Here is an 18,755-nt window from a genome sequence, read left to right as displayed (position 1 = left end):
ACCCTTACCCTATAAAGACCCCAAGCTTTTGGGCCTGGTTGTCGACTTCTCTGTCTCCTGAGTGAGATACGAGTCCACCCAGAGCTCTGCCATTAAAGTACCTCGTGTGATTACATCAAGAGGGCTTCTCTGTGTTTCTCTGGGATACCCCGACTCCTGTGACCTGAGGACCCGAGGGAGTTCCTCGCGAGGGGGTCCTACAGAGGGACCTCTGGTGGAAGGGGAGATCAGCCACAGGGCTAAAAAGTTCAAGGTTGAGGATGGGTTAAGTCAGGTAGGGACTGAGGAATGCTGGGAGAACTTGGAGGCCAGTTCTGCTTTGATATGTAAAATATGCACCTCATTCATTCTCTGTCCCAACCAAACACCAGCTCCTAAGGACTATTCCTTTATTTGGAATTTTCCATTTGTTCCTCCTGAAACTGACTACTGAAGTCCAGCTATCAAAAACACTCTTTGGCTCACTTAATTAACATGTCCAATGAAAATTAAACACCTACTATGGGGGTTAAAATTAAAATCCTAACACAGGATTTCCTCTTTTACCTTTATAAACCAACATTTGCCTAGGGGCCATGTTGTCTCTTCTCTGTCCAGAGGCAGTCCTTTATCCCCTCCCTCTCTCCCTTATACCCTCTTCTTCTCCCTAGTCCAGTTTCCTGTCCTTGTCTCTTATCTCCTGCCCTTTGTCCCTCTGGAGTAAATAAATCTTTGTGCTGAGAACTTGAACTTGGGGTGTCTTGAGTTGACTCCAGGGTTCCCTACAATATCTAAGACATCACATTTGCAATTTTCTCAATCTGTTGCTTTTCTATAGTTTTCTTAAAACATTTTGGTCTTTGAGACAGAATCTCATATAGCCCAGGTTAGCTTCACACTAGACTATATAGCCAAGGACCACCTTCAACTCTCGATGCTCCTTCCTGTATCTCACCAGTGGGTCTGGTTACTATGGTGCTGGCAGCACTGACCACATGACCTGGGCCATGCGGGCTAGGCAAGCAGCCTGCCTACTGAGCATCATCTCGGTCATCTCCAGCCAACTTTAGTCTTTTTCATCTACACTTCTCTTGGTGCAAATAACTGCATCCCTTTTTTGTACACGATTCGACTGTCTGTCATTTATCAATGGTTTCTTCCCATATGTATGTGAATTCTGTCTTCCCACCTGGGGTGGTGTGTATATAATTTATCTGCTCCTGCTGAAACATGGGTGCCCATGGGCTTGTGTGTACACTGGATTTTGCCACTGGTGGGACCTACAACTGATGGTTTGAAATTGTGTTTATTTCTATATAACAAGTTTGTTTGGTCTCTGGTGGCATTATTAATTTCTTCGAATCATAAAAACCTGTCTTCCCTTTAAACACAGGTTGATGGTTTTTTTTTTTTTTTAGCTTCAAACATTTCTATTCTCCCTTTCCACCCTTCTCATTATTCCAAGGGAGCACCTGCCTGGTACCCTAAGCCTTTAATAACCATCTAGCAATTGTGGATTTGCAAATACATTGTCTCCAACAGGAAGTGCAGGACAGAGAGATCGGGCCTTCTCAGACAAGTGTCTTACTCCAGTATAGTAACATTCTGCTCCAGTACACATTTCCATGGTTACTTTCCTTCTATGGAAGGGTTCCTGGGTCTCCTTTTATTTTAGCCACCGAGCCATTCTTTAAAACATCAAAGGTGCTTCTTAATCAAGAATGTTTCACAGTAGTAAATACATTGTGTTAGTTCCAAAGTGGGCCCCTGAAATGGCAATGCTCAGCTCAGGCAGAACACTGACCAGGTAAGCAAGTGGATTTTATCAGGTAAAGNGACACTTAAACTCAGNGTTCCTCAAAAATCTCCCAAAGCTCGCNTCTGTCAGTGAAGCTATTACTTTTCTTATCTGCTCCCTACAGTCAATTACCTCACCAAAGGACATCTAGTTCCGGATTAACCCAAGCAAGCCTGCAACAGATCAAAAGTCCCCACGATAGCCCCCAGGCTGTTCTGGCCAGCACCCCCAGGCTGTTCTGACTTGCACACCTTCCACCCGCTGCTACCTCCTTCCCATAAAACTGGCAAGGCTTCTCCCCACCAGTTGCTGTTCTCTGCCCTTGAGAAACAGCCTGGCAGTTGGATTCCCACAGGTTGATGTTTTTAAGTGCATATCATAGTTTATTATTAAGGGGAGAACTGAAACCTCAAGTCAGCTTTTTTTTTTCTATTTACACATTCATCTCACATCATACTTTTAGATTTACCTAGCATATACATTATATATACCTTATATATTCTATTATATATATCCATATGAGTAAACATACTCATAAGTTGAGAGACACAAGTCTACAGTTAATTTTTATTTGCTGTGCAATGAAATAGTACTTAAAAGCTGTTGCTTTTCATTTTAAAACCAGGGAAGTCTAATAATCAAGCACAATATATTAATGTTAATTCTTATTCCATTACATAGAAAAAGCCATTTTAGAATTTTTGTTTGTAAAGTTCTGTGCAGGTTTTGAGAGCAGAATGTATCCACGTTATTTCTTTGTTTCTTTCTTTCTAAGACAGGGTCTCTGGACCAACCTAGGTGGAGTCATCAGCCTTGGTTGCCCTTGCAACTTCCTACAGGAATTTAGTAGAATAGACTGCAGGCTGATCTTGTTTTGCAACATAATCCAGCTGAAACAAAAGGAAGGGTTTGTGGACTCTCCCTATATAAACGCAGTGCTGAATATTAAACTTGGAGCCTTGACCAGAACCTTGTCTTGGCTTCATCCTTCTCTCGCGTCCCCCCAACCCCATCTCTTTCATTTCCAACCCCCTTTCAGGTAAACCCAGTTCATCCACAGCTGCTGGAAGAACAGATGGCACCTGAACGAGAGGCCTGAAAATGGAGGGACTCACAGAGAAACACTGTCTTGGGTGGAGTTCCACAGAAAACAGAAGAAAAGTAACAGTATCCTGCATGGTAAGCAAAAAACAGCATTAATGCTAGCCCTAGTTATAAATTTTATTTTTTGGAGAGTGTTGTTGCAGGAGGTGCATTAAAGGGATACAGCTAGGCTGAAGAGGTGTTGACCCAATGCCCACTTCACCTAGGGGTGACAGCGCAATGGGACAGGGGAATTCTATATAGGCATTTTTCTGCAGCCAAGAGCTGCCTCAGGTGAGAGGAGTAGGGCTTAAAAAACAGATGTTAGAAAAAGACTTGGCTCAAGTAGATTTATGCTGTCCATGGTTCCCAGAAGTAGGGGTGGTAAAAGCTATTTCTTAGCTCTCCTAAGGACAGGAGGAAATTGGGAGATGTCCTGCTTCCTCTCTGGCTCCTACTGGTGGGTGATATCCTTAGATCTGGTTCTGGGTCTCTTAGGTAGGATATCTAGGTCCGTTTGGGATATCAAGTTCTTTTTCCTCTCTGTCTATTGTCTGTCCTTGGCGAACCAAGCTGTGCATGTCTGTCAGTTTATGTCTGTTTTTGTTTCTTTGTTTGAATGATTGTTGTTCTGTGTTTCATGTTCAAATGAAAAAATGGTTAAAACTTTATCTGCTGGCTGTCCGCCCACTGATTTAGTTTAACTTGTTTAAAAGGCAGTCTCAGTTTGCACAGCAGAAACTGATAAGTTACCCTGCGAAAAGTCTGTGACTGTATTTATTGGGCTCAGCAATGACAAGGTGCTCTCTTCTTGAAATTATAGCTAGAAAAAGTAAGAATTTTGTCCAGTCTAAATATATAAGATGTGCGCGTAGCCACTTCACTTTTGTTTCTGACTGTTTTTAAAAGTATAAATATGTTCTGCATGTCTTGGTTATAGAGTATTGGCTTAGAAGTTATTGGGTATGATTAAAAATTTGTAACATCGGTAACAGAAAGTCAGCTTAAAACTGGTAACTCAGGTTTGGAGTTATTCAGATAACATGTGGCATGGCCAACCCAGGCAAAGAGGTCTCTAAAGATACTTCTAAATTGGGATAACAATTTATGTAATTCTTATCCTAGAAACTAAGCTTATAAAGGGTAGGATTTAAAACAATGTTTTTTAATGAGGTATTAAAAGCTGCATTGTCATGCATTCATATATAAGAACTGGCAGCCAAACTTTGTAATGTGCTTTTGGTACTGATTTTAAAGAGAATGGATTGTTTAAAACTGGGTTTTGTTTTCCAAAATTATAGGTATGTTCTGATATTGCAAAAGAAACTTAAAAAATTAAAGCTAAACTGCCGGTGTTCCATTGGCTGCAGTTTGCAGTTCAATCACACGTTTAGGATTTTTAACTCACACATATTTGTAATTAAGAAAAACTTTAGCAGGTGGAGATTGTTGAAGGCTTTGCGAAGGGTTGATGAGGCTGTGGAACTTGTGAAGGTACTGCAGTCTGGCTTGCCTACTCCCGCTGCCATTCCAGGAAATGCATATAGAATTGTTATGGATTTGGAGGATTGTTTTTATACTCTTCCTTTGCATCCTGGTGCCTGGGAGGTTTGCATTTAGTGAGTTTGCTTGTAATTTTGAATAGCCCATAAAGTGATAACATTAAAAGGTTTTGTTTCAAAGAATGGCTAATGGCCCTACATTACATCAAAAAAAAAAATTTCAATACAAGAGGTTAGAACTTTGAATCCTTCAGTGTATATTATTCATTATACGAATATTTTATTAGCTGATCCTTCTGAAGGAGTTTTATGACAAACCTTTGCTCTTCTTATACCACAAGCTTTAAAATTTTGGAGTTAGTTGTTGCTCCAGAAAAGATTCAAAGGCAATATCTTTTTCAATATTTGGGGCCTCAGTAATATTCTAAACAAATTGTGGCACAGAAAATTCAAGTAAGAAAAGATAATTTACTTATTTTAAATTATTTTCAAAGGTTGTTAGGAGATATTAATTGGCTAAGACCTCATCTTAAGCTTACCATAGGAAAACTTAAACTTCTGTTTGATATTCTCAAGGGGGATGCAAATTTTAATTCCCCTGGACAATTAACTGATGAGGGACAAATAGCTTTGCAGAAAGTAGAGGAAGCTATTAGTCAACAACAGATACATTATATAGACTATGATCAATTGTTGGCTATTTCACAGCAGTCCTTTGACAAAAGGGACCATTAATGTGGATTCATCTTTCTTCATCTCCAAGTAAAGTTTGAACACCATATTATGAAGCTGTTGCTGTCTTAATACAGAATTGTGGCATAGAATCATGAAAGTATTTTGGAAAGAATGTCTTAAGAACCTGATGAAACATTTATTCCTTATTCCAAACAGCAATTAACTTGTTTACTGCAGAATACTGATATTTGGCCTATTACATGGCAAACTTTTTAGGCAAACTTGATAATCATTATCCAAAAGGCAGGTTGTTAGAATTTGCCTCTATGCATGCGGTTGTAATTTCTGTAAATTTATGCATCCATCCCATAGAAAATGCACTTACTGTATTTACAGATGACTCATCTAATGGGAAATCAGTATATGTAATTGGATCACATGTTCATTCTCTTGAGTTTCCCCCTGCTTCAGCACAAATAATGAATTATGTGTTGTAGCCACTGTTTTTGAAATGCTGTAAAAACAAGTTTTTAACTTGTATAGTGATAGCCAATATATAGCTCATGGTTTAGATACTGCTAATTCTCAATTTTTACAGTTATGTATACAAATACAGCTTAATTTGAGAAACATGTACTGTTCTTTACTTTATAGGACATTTAAGAGCTCATGCTGGATTGCCTGGACCCCTGGGCAATGCCACAGCAGATATGTATACCAGGCATATTATAGACCTTACAGGAACATTTAGCCAAACAATTTCATTCTTTACATCATGAGACCACAATTTGGTATTTCTAGAGAATATGCACATCAAGTTGTAAAGACTTGTTCTCAGTGTCTTCAATTTCTTTGTGTACCACATAATAGTGTTAATCCTCAAGGACTCGTACCTAATCAATTATGGCAAATGGATGTTACCCATATATTTTTATTATCCTAAAGGACAAGATATTGTAGAACAGGCTGATGGAACTTATCTTCATAAAACAATATCTTCATAAAAAACAAAAAAGGGAGAATTATATCTGAATATACCACAAAATCATTTAAGTCATGCTCTTTATTTTAAAAATTTTAAATTTGGATGCCAAGGCAATCTGAGTGTGGGAGGAGCAGCTACTAGCGCTTCTGCCCTGGTTTTGCAAGGAAAAAATTATGAGTTCATTAGAATGGCAATAGATACGGATAAAGAAAGGATAGAAATGTCTATTTCCCATTTGCAAGAATCTCTAACCTCCTTGTCTGAGGGAGTCATTCAAAGCAGGAAAGGACTTAATGTTTTATTCCTTCAACAAGGAGGACTATGTACAGCTCTCCATGAAGAATGTTACTTTTACATCAATCATTCAGGAAAAGTAAAGGATTCTATGGCTAAAGTTCAAGGAGGACTAGCCAAAAGGAAAAGAGAAAAAGGACAGAATCAGGGATGTATTGTATCCTGGTTTTCCACTTCCCCATGGCTTACAACTTTAACTTCTACACTACTTTGATCATTAATTATAAACTGTTGCTTTTAACTACTGGACCTTGTATCTTAAACAGATTGGTTGCCTTCACAGAGGATTGCTTTCAGCAAGCTCAGCTATTCACCATGACAGTTATCAATTGCTATGAAGAAATGCATTGAGTGCATATTCATATGTACTTCATGGCTTTGGCCTGAATGGGAAAGAGTGTGCTATAGAAAGCTTGTAGTCAGAGACAGGTAAGAGTGTTCTTGACCTCCTATTGACCTAAGGCATATATCAATGCTATGTTTGTCCTCCATGATAGGTAAGAAGGAGCAATATAGACACTGACCTAAGACAGGCAGGGTCACCTGGCCACTGTTTACCCTAGATGTGATTATGGAAAACAAGTAAATCTTGTGCCCCTGTCTAGCTACTGGTACTGCTTATCTTTAAAAATCAAAAAAGGGAGAATTTTGCTCTTTCCTCAGCCTTGAACAGGCTGAACAGATCTTGAGCGTTTGCCACGTTGAACCTTTATGACCTAGGTGGAGTCATCTTCCTTTGTTGCACGTGCAACTTCCTATAGGAACTTAGAAGAATAGACTGCCTGCTGATCTTGCTTTGCAACATAAACCAGCTGAAACAAAGGATGGGTCTGTGGGCTCTCCCTATATAAACATAGTGCTGAATATTAAACTTGGAGCCTTGACCAGAATCTTGTCTTGGTTTCATCCTTCTCTAGCCCCACACCCTGTCTCTTTCATTTCCAATCCCCCTTTCAGGTAAACCCAGTTCATCCATGGCAGTTGAATGGCTAGAGGTCTCACTTTATAACCCAGGCTTACAATGTAGCCTAGGTTGCCCTTGGACTTTTAACAGTCCTCCTTTCAAGTGCTGGAATTATATGTACAATTCACTATATCCAACTAAGTTTTAACTTATTTGGCACTGGGGGTTGAACCAGGGCCTTACACATGTTAGGCAAGCCATCTACCACTGAGCTATACCCTGAATCTCATATGTTCAGCATGACTACTTAATTCAATTTTCCTTCATTGATAACCAGGAAGCACAGGAGAGCAGGTTACTTTTTTTCAAACCGCAGGCCTTACAATACTTGCAAGTAAAATCACAGTAGAATTTTCTCTGAAAGGCAAGTAACTGAGCCCTGGCCCATCAAGCTCACACTGCCTGGAATGTGCTATGCAAGCTTGTGTGCTTGGGATCTGGGTTCCTGATCTGGCTCTGAACTGTAGTGTGACCACTTCTTTCTATATGACTTGTGCTATGAAGGCTGTTTCTGATTCTGAGCAATGCTGGTACCAATGGATGTGAAGTGCCTGTGAGAGTATGGGATTCAAAGCATGTTAGTCTTTCCTATAACCACACTCCCACCCTGGTGGTGGACACTCACAACTTACCTTGACAAGGGTCACAATTCCTTCATTAGTCTGTGTGTCAGTTTCAATGTGGAAATAGCCCCCTTCATTTCCTGATGCAAATGTAAAGTTTGCTAGCCAGTTATCAGAGCCCACTTCGTCTGCATCGGTCACTTTGATCCGCATGACTTCTACATTGACCTGGTTTTCTTCCACTGTCCCCTCATACTGCAGAACACAAACACAGCTTTTATTAATGCAATAGTGTGTTTTTAGTTGCGATTCAAGAAATAGTAAGTCTACTATAAAACGGAGTTACCATTTTATTTTCCACCACAGGTATATTGTCATTGACATCTAATATACGAATCTGAACTTGAGCTTGTTGGACTGGTTTATCTGTTATCTGCCCGTTACCATCTCTTGCTTCCACCGTCAAGGAATAGCTGCTGTATTCCTGAAGAACAAGAAAAAATGAAGAAGATCCATCTGAGATAGACATTAATAGCTCTTGAAGACGCTGTTCTTTTACTAGTAACTGCCATATTGGGCATCACTTCCCTACATAATAATTCTTAGTTATCCTATGTGTGAGGAATACAGAGCAAATTAAAATTAGAACATAAAAATTGAGGGAGAGGAGAAACTAGAGAGGGTTAAGAAAAGAGGGTGACAGGTGACCTTAACTTACCTCTCTGTCCAAAGTTAAACTGGTTGTATAGATCTCTCCCGTGTCTTTATTTAGGTAGAACACAGGACTATTTGTAGGCTCCTGAGAGACAATTCTGTAGGAGACTTTAGAATTCAGAGTCTCCGGGTCATCTGCATCCGTTGCGGTGATTTTCATCACAAGTCTATCTGCCATTAGGAACGAAGGTATCTGAGGTAAGTACTCTTACAAACAGGTTCCTGTTTTATTTATTCTTTCAGCTGTTTCCTGAAAGGATCTTGGATTCTTATCATAATTTTGCTATACCACCATCAAAAAAGACATTTCAGGGGTAAAGGCACTTGTTGCAAAGTCTGCTGAATTGAGAGCAATCCTTGGGACTACATGATGTGACAAGAGAACTGAACCGCACAGGGTGTTCTCTGGCTTCCATGCATGGAAATAATAGTGAAAAATGAGAAATAAATGGAAAATTGCTATATTAGGGCCACACATTTTATCTAATAGCCAAGACTGAGAACTATTCATGCCCCTGGATGCTTATTTAGATGCAAACATATTAGGAGAAGTACAACTATTCTTTTTATTATGACCAAAGAGAAATCTCTCTTTTGGGTCTTAGAGAAAGTACTGCAATGTTGTCAGCATACAGTAAAAATAATATAAATCAGAGGACAACGACACCCCAGAGTAGCCCAAAACCAGGAGGCTGCTTGTTTTTGCTTATAAAGTTTTACTGGAACACAGCTGTGCTCATTTTGCATAGTGTCTACACCCAACTTCCCCTTATAGAGCAGGCTTGAATGGTTGCTATGGAGACCATAACACAACAGTGTGCCAGTCTACCATCTTCTCTGAAAGATCGTGATTCTTAAGGTCTTATAAACCTACAGTAATAAAAGAGCCTGGAGTAATGGGTTTATTATTACTACACATCTGGTGAGTAATATCCAACTTTTATCAAAAGATAGAATTTTGTGTTTTTTGTATATGGGGAATAAATGATCTGGTTGTATATCTATTAGCCAAAAAAGAAAAGAAAAGAAAAAAAAAATATATCTTAGTTTGCAGAGATGGCTTAGTGGTTAAGAGCACTGGCTGTTCTTGCAGAGAACTCAGGATTGGTTTCTAGGATCCAAGATCAGGTGGTGGCTTACAAGTGCCTGTAACTAGTGTCAGGGCTCCGATGTCCTCTTCTGGCCCTCACCTGCACCTGGATGCAAGTGGTGCACACGTGGACAAGCACACATATGCCAACACTTAGAACTAAAAGAAGAAATACATTCTTACTTGCTGCACTCAGCTCCTCAATGGACCCAACAAAGACCTCCTGTGTGAACACTGGCTCATTGTCATTGATGTCCAGAACTTTGATGCGTAGGTCCAAGGGTTTTTCCAGGTTCTTTCCTCTGGAGTCCAATGCATAGCCTGTCAGCTGAATTGCGACATGAACGTTAACAGATTTGCTATATAAATCAATTGCTATATAATTATTTTATAACCATAAACCAAATCATAATTTCACCAGAGAAGAACTACCAATAAAGGTACAATTGTTCCGTCTTACCAGAAAATATGGTGTTTCTTCCCGGTCAAGAATGCTGGTGATGTTCAGTTCTCCTGTGTTTCTATCGAAGACGAATATGCCGAAGGGAGGCTCTGTAATTCCCTTCCCAGTGTACTTGTAGGTGATCTTTATCCCTTGCTCTTCTGCAAGGTCAGAGTGTATCTAACATGAAAAGAACAGAAAAATGCCTCAAATTAAAACCTTTATAATTTATATGACAACATTTAATGACAAAGTCCTTTTGAAGAAGCTGTGGTCTGGTGTCACGGAACCAAGTTCTAATCTTGCCTCAGCACACACAAGGGTATTTTACACTGGCTGGCTGCTCAGCCTCCCTGGACCTCAGTTTACTTTACTTTTCTTGTCTCTTCATTTCTTTTCCTTCCTACTCTTTTCGTTTCTTTCCTATTTATTCACTTTATATCCCAGGTACAGCTTCCCACCTCCCTCCTCTCCTCCCACACTCACAAGTCCCTCCCCTCATTACCCCCTCCCCTTCTCCTAAAGGAGAAGCTCCACTCTGGCTACCACTTAGTCCTTGTACATCAAGTTGCAGCAGGATTAAGTGCATCCTCCTCTACTGGGGTCCTCAGTTTTCTTATCTGTGAAACGGAGAATAGGATAGTGCTCACCTTTTAGGACTATTGTGGAATTAAGATACAGTTGGGCTATGTCTCAGTTGGGATGTGGATTTCTTTTTTCTCTTTTCTTTGGTGTACTAGGGTAGAAACACCTTAGTACACCCTAATGTATGCTAGTGGAGAGCTCTTACTGAGCTACACTCACAGGAAGCTACACTCACTTATGAGATAGGATTGTACATAGCTCAGGCTAGCCTCCAGCTTGCTATGAGGCTGAGGATGACCCCAACTCCTGATCCTTCTGCATTTACCTCCCAAGGCTGGAGTATATTTTAAATTTGATATATACAGTAAAAACTTAAGAATCAAAAATAACTTTCATAAATTCATTTAACTGCCTGGAAGATATGCATTCTTCCCAGAGAAGACTGAATACAGCTAGGCACTTTCTCTGCATGGAATAAATACTTGAGCAAATCAATGTTGTTTCTAACTGCTGGGTCCCTTCCAGTCAGCCTTTTTATTTTCCATAACTGATCTTATTCCTACCCACGTTTGTATTAATTGTATTTCCCTGTGCCTCCCCAGGCTTCCCAATCTTTGTCCTTTGTCATCACACATCACCGAAGACATTGATCTCTATCTGCACATCCAGTTGTCCTCACCTCAGGATTAATGACACACCCTTCCTATGTTTTCCCAGCATACACCAGGGGCGTCTGTTGTGAGAGTATTACTTTTAGGGGGTGAGTTTGGAAAGTGGGATAATTTCCTGAAGTATTTTGCCTTCTGTGTAAAGTACTTTTAAAGGTGTATTTTATGTAATGGGATAGGGTTGGGGGAGTTTGTGCCTGTGAGTGCAGAGGCCTGCAGAGGCCAGAGGGAGGCATCCAATCTCCTGGAGCTGTAGTTACAGGCGGTTGTGAGTCACATGAGGTGCTGGGAACCAAACTCAGGCCCTCTGCAAGGCAGCATGCACTCCTCCCCAACTGAGCCACCTCTCCAGGCCCTTGCTTTTTGTGAAAATTTTACTTGTAATGACTTGTGTAATACAGATTAATACGAACAGCAAACACTTGTTAAACTCTTAAGTGCCAGTTTGTTTTATGGAAACCTGTTGAAAGAACTAATAACTGAGATAGCAAAGCAAGGACAGTGGCAAGCAAAGTCCAACCCAAACAGTGCCTGTTTCACATGCGGCACTGTGAAGCCACAGTAAAAGTCTAGATTTTAGGTTTTCTATAAACAGTGTGGTTGGGGCTGAAGAGATGGCTCAGTGGTTAAGAGCACTGGCTGCTCTTGCAGAGGACTTGGGTTGGGTTCCCAGCACCCACATGGTGGCTCACAAGTGTCTGTAACTTCAATTTCAGGGGATCCAATGCCCTCTTCTAGCTTCTGTTGGAAACTGCACACATGTGGTAAATACACATTCATGTAGGAAACCACTAAATACACATAAAATAAAGATACAAACAAGTGGTTATGTTTAAAAAAAAAATAAAATAATAAAAGACACGGTGCTAGATAAATGAAACTATTGTCTTGGATTCTATATCTGTATTTCTCTTAAAGAGGTCCTTCACATATCCGATTGGAAAGTTGAAGATCAACCTTGGATGTGGGTGAGTGGACATTTACATGATGTTTACTGAACAGCCCCTGCGCGCACACAGGGCACAGGCAGGACTGAGCCCTAAGTACTAAGCCCCATGTGGAGCTTTTATGCTAATGAGGGAGGCAGATAACAAGCTGGCAGTGTCTTGCCAATGTCTAGCAGTCAACTATGCTGTAAGCCAAATTCACACAGGGTAACAGGACGGAGGGAAAAGAGACTGAGGTGGAGAGGAGGTGACACTTGAGCAGAGATAGAATGATGTCATGCACCAAAATCCCTGTGGGGAATGGACTCCAGGAGGAGGGGACAGTGAGTGCTTAAGGTAGATGGCAGTGGGGAGTGAACTGTGGCCAGTTCAGAGGATGCGGCGAAATAGGGGGTGGGAATCCAGGACAGAGAGAGGCCCAGGCCAGCAGTCCCGTGAGCTCCCACAGCCCATGTTGGGGGCTGTTTGTCTTTTCAGAAGTTTGCTCTTGCTAACTGCACCAAAAGGGCTTCCTGTGGGTGAGGATTTGGCAAGAGTGAAATCAGGAAGACAGGTGAAAGCTCAAAGTGACCCAGACTTAGGCATAGGGACTGAAGAGATGTGGGTGGTTTGTGCTGTATTTCGGGGTAAAAAGGATAGTAATTGCTAGAGGATTTTTGCTTTTCTGTTTTTTTTTTTTTTTTAAACTTTCCATTGTGGATAGGAGCAAGGTCCACGAGTTCTATACTTCCTGCGGCGCTCAGGACTGTTTGTGATTGCTGGAGGAGATGGTGTCTTCTTCTAGTGGCATAGTCACTGCGGACAGTGTAGGAAGAGGGAGCTGGAGGGTGGAGGGGAGGGAATAATGAACACTACAGATATGTGTGAAGCTGTTAAAACAGAAAGGGTGTTCTGTAAGATGCCGAGCTGATGACCTGAGTGCAGTCCTGGAACACACATGGCAGAGGGGGAGACACTCTCAGTGCTGTTCTCTGACCTCCACACGAGTGTGAAGCCTCCCCACTAAACTAGTCTAAAAATAATAAATAAACACAGTGAAAAGGAAGAAAGAAAAAAAAGACAGAAAGAAAACATAGTCCTGTTTTTCTCAACCGCCCTAGTGCTGAGACCCTTTAATCCAGTTCCTCATGTTGTGGTGACCCCAATCATAAAATTATTTTGTTGCTAAGTCACAACTGTAGTTTTGTTACTGTTATAAATTATAATGTAAATATCTGTGTTTTCTGATGGCCTTAGGCCACACCTGTGAAAGGGTCATTCAACAATCCCACACCACTGACCTAGATGGAACTACAGTGCTAGTCACAGAATTGGTCAGAATATAAAGAACAGATTTAAGTAGACCAACAGGAGGGGTTGAAGATCCAGGTTTGTACAGCTAACTTCACTTTGGGATTTAGAACACTCCATGCTAGTACTGCCGTGGACTTTATTTGGAAATTGGAGTCCTCTTGGGGGCAAAGAGAGCTGTGAATCACTAATCCTAGAAGGCAGGCATACAGGGCTGTCCTAAGCTAAGAAGGACGTATTGTCACAGCCACACGTCCTCAGACTTCAGTTCCTGGGAGCTGCTTGTTTTTAATGATATTATCCTTTTTTTTTTTTTGAATAAGGGTTTTTTTTTTTTTTTATTAGACTAAGATTAACATATATCAGATTCCTCAAGTTGTAGCTGAGCCAACTCCCTATTTTTTTTTTCTTTCCTGAGACAGGGTTTCTCTGGATAGCCCTGACTGTCCTGGAACTCACTTTGTAGACCAGGCTGGCCTCAAATTCAGAAAACTGCCTGCCTCTGCCACCCAAGTGCTGGGATTAAAGATGTGCACCACCACTGCCCGGCTGCTGAGCCAACTCCTAAAATCATATATTACTGATGCTGTGTCTTCTGCATTTTCTGTTAAAAGGTAAGTTCCAGCCACTTTCAAACACATCCTGAGTATTCTAAAACCTTGTATGTACATCACCCGATTCTCCTTATTTTAAAAAGTGGATCTAGTAATTTTCATACGCCACAGCCTTAGCTACTCCGCCAACACCCACGCCACATTCTTCCGTAGCTGGTACCTTGGCAATTGGGTTCTTTCTGGACAGGTCTTCTCCTTCCCGCAGAGCCACGGGGGCAGTGATCCAGGCCCTCTTCTGACGAACCAAGTGAGTGTGCTTAGAGAATGGTTTGCCTTCACTTCTTGTGCTGAAGACCTGTTAACAGAATTACCTTGAGTTATCACATACCCAAAGCTTTGGGGAGACATTCTGTAATTTCCTACACTTAAAAATAGTGCACACATTAAGGTATTAGTTAAAATAAACCCGATTCAAAACCAAATTAGTGCAAAACAACATACATTTTTGAAACTTTAAAAACGCGTATTTAATTTTTTATTTTATGTGCACTACTATGAGGGTGTCAGATCTCCTGGAACTGGAGTTACAGATAGTCGTGAGCTGCCGTGTGGATGCTGGGACCTGAACCCCGGTCCTCTGGAAGAGCAGTCAGTGCTCTTAACCACTGAACCATCATCTCTTAAGCCTCCCACATCTTGAAGTTTTTGAAGCTTCACTTTTACAAAGGAAATGTATGCATTCTACTGAATTCCACAGGCGCATGAGGAATGGCCTCCCAGCTGTTAATGTGGCAGGGTTTGCTCTCCATAGAACAGATTTCCAAAGTGACGCTGACAAAAGGCAGACAAACACCCTAGCACCTCACAGGCTACAGACACCACCAGTCAAGGGCTTCCCTTTCTCTCCAGCTGACAACTGAGATTCACTTTCTGTGATGGCTTTGGGGTTGAAGATACACACCTGAGGGTCTTGGGACTTACCCTTCAGAAACCACTGATATAAATTAGAGTCTTCCAGGCAAGGTTGTGCATACTGTGATTTTAGAAATGGCTCTGCGCCAGCCAGTTCTTCCACCCTTCTGCCTGTACTGTTACACTAAGTAAGGGTGTGCTTTATTTTAAGATGTTTATGCTGTCATTCCTTTTTCTTTGTTTCTATATGATTTTCTCTTAATATAATATGATTATAATTTAAAACATTTTATTAATTACAAATTTTCATGTACTATATTTTGATCATGTTTTCTCCTCCATCACCTCCTCTCAGATTCTCCCCACTTCCTACCCTCCCAACTTCATGCTCTCTCTCTCCCTCTCTTTCCCTCTCCCTCCCTCTCTCTTTCCCTCCCTCCCTCCCTCCCTCCCTCCCTCCCTCCCTCCCTCCCTCCCTCCCTCCCTCCCTCCCTCCCTCCCTCCCTCCCTCCCTCCCTCCCTCCCTCCCTCCCTCCCTCCCTCCTTCACTCCCTCCCCCCTCTCTGTTTGTCTGTCTTGCTTTCTCTCTGACTCTCATGCTAAGAAACAGATCATTAAAACTTACAATGTAAAGCTGTAGAAGTCCTATTCTTTACTAATTCCTTGTTAATGGCTCCATGATCTCCAAATTCATATTCATGAGTGAAAGAGCTTTCAGCTCACTACATTGACCAGGTTGGCTTCCAACTGACATAGAGACCCACCTGGCACTGTCTCCTGAGTGACAGAACCAAAGAAATGAGCTGTACCCCGTCTTGCTGACTTTTGTTTGACTTTTTGTTGAAGGAAGGAGAGTAACTAATAACCTGACAAAATGGAAGACATTTCTTATGAGTTACTTAAAGGTCATTTTTAATGTGGATATTTTTAAAAATTCCTTATGCTGATTGCAACAGCTCAAAGCAAAGAAAATCTTTTAAAAAAATCTCTTGTGTGTATTTTCAGTTCTAATAAAATTCCAGGCATTTTTCAATTATTTTGAAAGTTTTTACTAGGTTCAAAACACATTTTGGCACACTCTGCTAGTCTGTATACAGTGCAAATTAAAAAGGAGCAAAAACATGTCCTGATGTGAGCTCGAGACATCGTGGTTACATCGAGTGTAGCATTACACTCGTTGCTGTTGTGAAGAAAATAATTTTCCTGGAAGAGGTTGCAGTTGGAGTTTGAATTCATGAACACATAGAGTCCGAGGCAACGCTTTTATGGTTGAAGTGATTGTTGCCAGCAAAGGGTTTGTTGTTGGGTTTCATTGTTGTTGTTTTTGTTTGTTTTCCTGGTAGATTATCATGGCACAACTTGAGGACATGGGCATGTGGCTGAGGTGCTGAGTGTAGGTGCACACTTAAAGAATGACAGAACATTCTATGGAAGATAACTCATTGAGGAGGAAATTGAAATATATTGTAAAATGGGGTTTGAACGGTAAGTAGGTTTGCTTAAGTTCACAAATGCTTCCTTAGCAAATTTGTTCCTGTTGCTTGGAGGAGGGTTCTAGAATTACTATAAAGACTGTACTTGCCATACTGCTGGTGGTGGCTTCACCTGGTCCTATCATTGAGAGCCTTGGGTTTGAGGGAGTTGGCCTGATAGGCAGGAAAGGAGGAAGCTGTGGTGGCTCACCTGGTTCCATATGCAGATGGGTAGGAAACCTCTGTAAACCAAACCTACCACTTACCTCTGCTTCTCCTCTACCCCAAGGACATGGCCCAGACCAGCTCAGACCAGCCCAGGAGTAGTTCAGTGGGGGCAGAGAGTGGAGAAGGAAAGGCTGTGGGGAGAAGTAGATGCCCAGAGCTACCCTGAACCTTGGTTTTTCAATATGGATTAGAAGAAATGTCAGGTGACATTTGACTGCAAAGACATTTCTTTTTTTTTCTTTTTTCTTTCTTTCTTTCTTTCTTTCTTTCTTTTTTTTTTTATTGAGACAGGGTTTCTCTGTATAGCCTTGGCTATCCTGGAACTCACTTTGTAGAACAGGCTGGCCTCGAACTCAGAAATCCGCCTGCCTCTGCCTCCCCAGTGCTGGAATTAAAGGCATGCGCCACCACGCCCGGCTGCAAAGATATTTCTAAACAGCCTTCTTACATTTTGGTATAAAAGCTGTGAACTTCATAACTTTGTAGGTGAGATATAAAGCAAGTACAAGAAGAAAATAAAGTACTTTTACTAAGTGTTAAAAAAAAAGAAAAGAAAAAGAAATGAGCTGTACCAAGCCTGGCAAGGCATTGATTGATTGATTGAAAAATAAAATATGTATTGAGCATTCCTTGATGTGTGTTCCTCTGTGCTTATTTAAATGGGAAGGTCCAACTTTAAGGCAGTGTAGATTTCCAATCTAGTAAGGCACAGTTAATCTGTTCACCGAAAAACTAAGGCACTGAGTTCCCCCAAATTCCCTTAGTTCCTCACCTCTAAGTGAAGTCCATTTCCAAAGTCCAAGCAGACCTATAAAACAAAATTATAGACATTAAAACCAAGAGTAACTATCATCAAGCTTTGGGAAAGGAAACAAGATGTAATGTTCTCCCTTGCCTTTCAAAAATCAGATTCAGAGGGCAGAATCTACCTCCTTCTTTGGTCCACAAAGTCTCCTTTAGAGAACAGCTAGTAATTAACGTGTGTGTGTGTGTGTGTGTGTGTGTGTGTATTATATGTGTATATATACACACATACATATATATATATACATGCATTTACATCTATACAACATATATATGTGTGTGCACATACACATATGTATGGGATAGCATATACAATTCATACATACGTATATGATATATGGGAGGCCATGCATGCACCACAGGATGCAGAGCCTAAGACTCTTTCCATGTGGGGCCTGGTGATTGATCTCGGTTTGTCAGATGTGGTAGCAAGTGCCTTTACCTGCTGAGCGATCTTGCTGCCCTGAGAACAATTAGTATTTTAACAAACAAATAGGTCTAGGAATGTGGCTCAGGGGCAAAGGCACGTGCTGTGCAAACCTGACTGCTCCGAAGCTCTGTGCATATCTGTAAAGCCAGCACTCCTGGATGAGTGAGATGGGAGATGGGAGGCAGGGTTGGGGGAATCTTCCAGAAGCTGGGTGCTGGCCTGTCACAGTAAAACAGTAAGAGAAGCTGCCTCAGCAAGTAAGGATTGACTCCCAAAATTTGTCCTGACACTCACATGCAAAATGAATAAACAAAAATTAAAAACGAAATTGTTTGCCTCTTGACACCTTAGACCTCCTCAGGCTATTTTCTCCTCACAATGTGTCTTTACCTCATGCTCACAGGGGCCTGGGTACCCTTCCTCAGGGCTGTGCAGGTGTTTGCTGCATTCAGACTACAAACTATGGTCACTGAATCTGTGTCTCCCTCACTGTGCCCCCACCATTGGCACCTCGAACTTCCAAACCTGGGAGTCATGGTGACTTCTGGACTGAGTCACAATGGACAGAGAAGTCATGTGTTATCTGAGACAGTATCTTCAGTCTTCCCTCCTCTGTTCCCAGGCAAAACATGTCCTTTCCTTTCTTCCTTTCTTCCTTTCTTCCTTTCTTCCTTTCTTCCTTTCTTCCTTCCTTCCTTCCTTCCTTCCTTCCTTCCTTCCTTCCTTCCTTCCTTCCTTTCTTTTTCTTTTTTTATTAGATATTTTCTTTATTTACA

At 41.2% G+C, this 18,755-nt stretch overlaps 1 protein-coding gene across 1 annotated transcript in view; it reads right to left on the bottom strand.

Annotated features, from left to right (window-relative positions):
* Positions 1 to 18,755, bottom strand: part of Dsg2 (desmoglein 2) — a 49,516-nt gene that overhangs the window by 16,540 nt on the left and 14,221 nt on the right. Inside the window, exons 2-8 of the mRNA XM_029547005.1 lie at positions 17,518 to 17,553; positions 14,354 to 14,488; positions 10,108 to 10,269; positions 9,831 to 9,975; positions 8,562 to 8,728; positions 8,190 to 8,327; positions 7,913 to 8,098 (exon numbers count right to left, since the gene is read on the bottom strand). Coding sequence (XP_029402865.1) covers positions 7,913 to 8,098; positions 8,190 to 8,327; positions 8,562 to 8,728; positions 9,831 to 9,975; positions 10,108 to 10,269; positions 14,354 to 14,488; positions 17,518 to 17,553 — 969 coding nt within the window. The remainder of the gene's footprint in view (positions 1 to 7,912; positions 8,099 to 8,189; positions 8,328 to 8,561; positions 8,729 to 9,830; positions 9,976 to 10,107; positions 10,270 to 14,353; positions 14,489 to 17,517; positions 17,554 to 18,755) is intronic.

Source organism: Mus pahari, chromosome 15, assembly GCF_900095145.1.
Source record: "Mus pahari chromosome 15, PAHARI_EIJ_v1.1, whole genome shotgun sequence".
NCBI classification, from domain to species: Eukaryota; Metazoa; Chordata; class Mammalia; order Rodentia; family Muridae; genus Mus; species Mus pahari.
The sequence above is the reverse complement of the archived record's forward strand: the minus strand, read 5'-3'. Positions and strand labels throughout refer to the sequence as shown.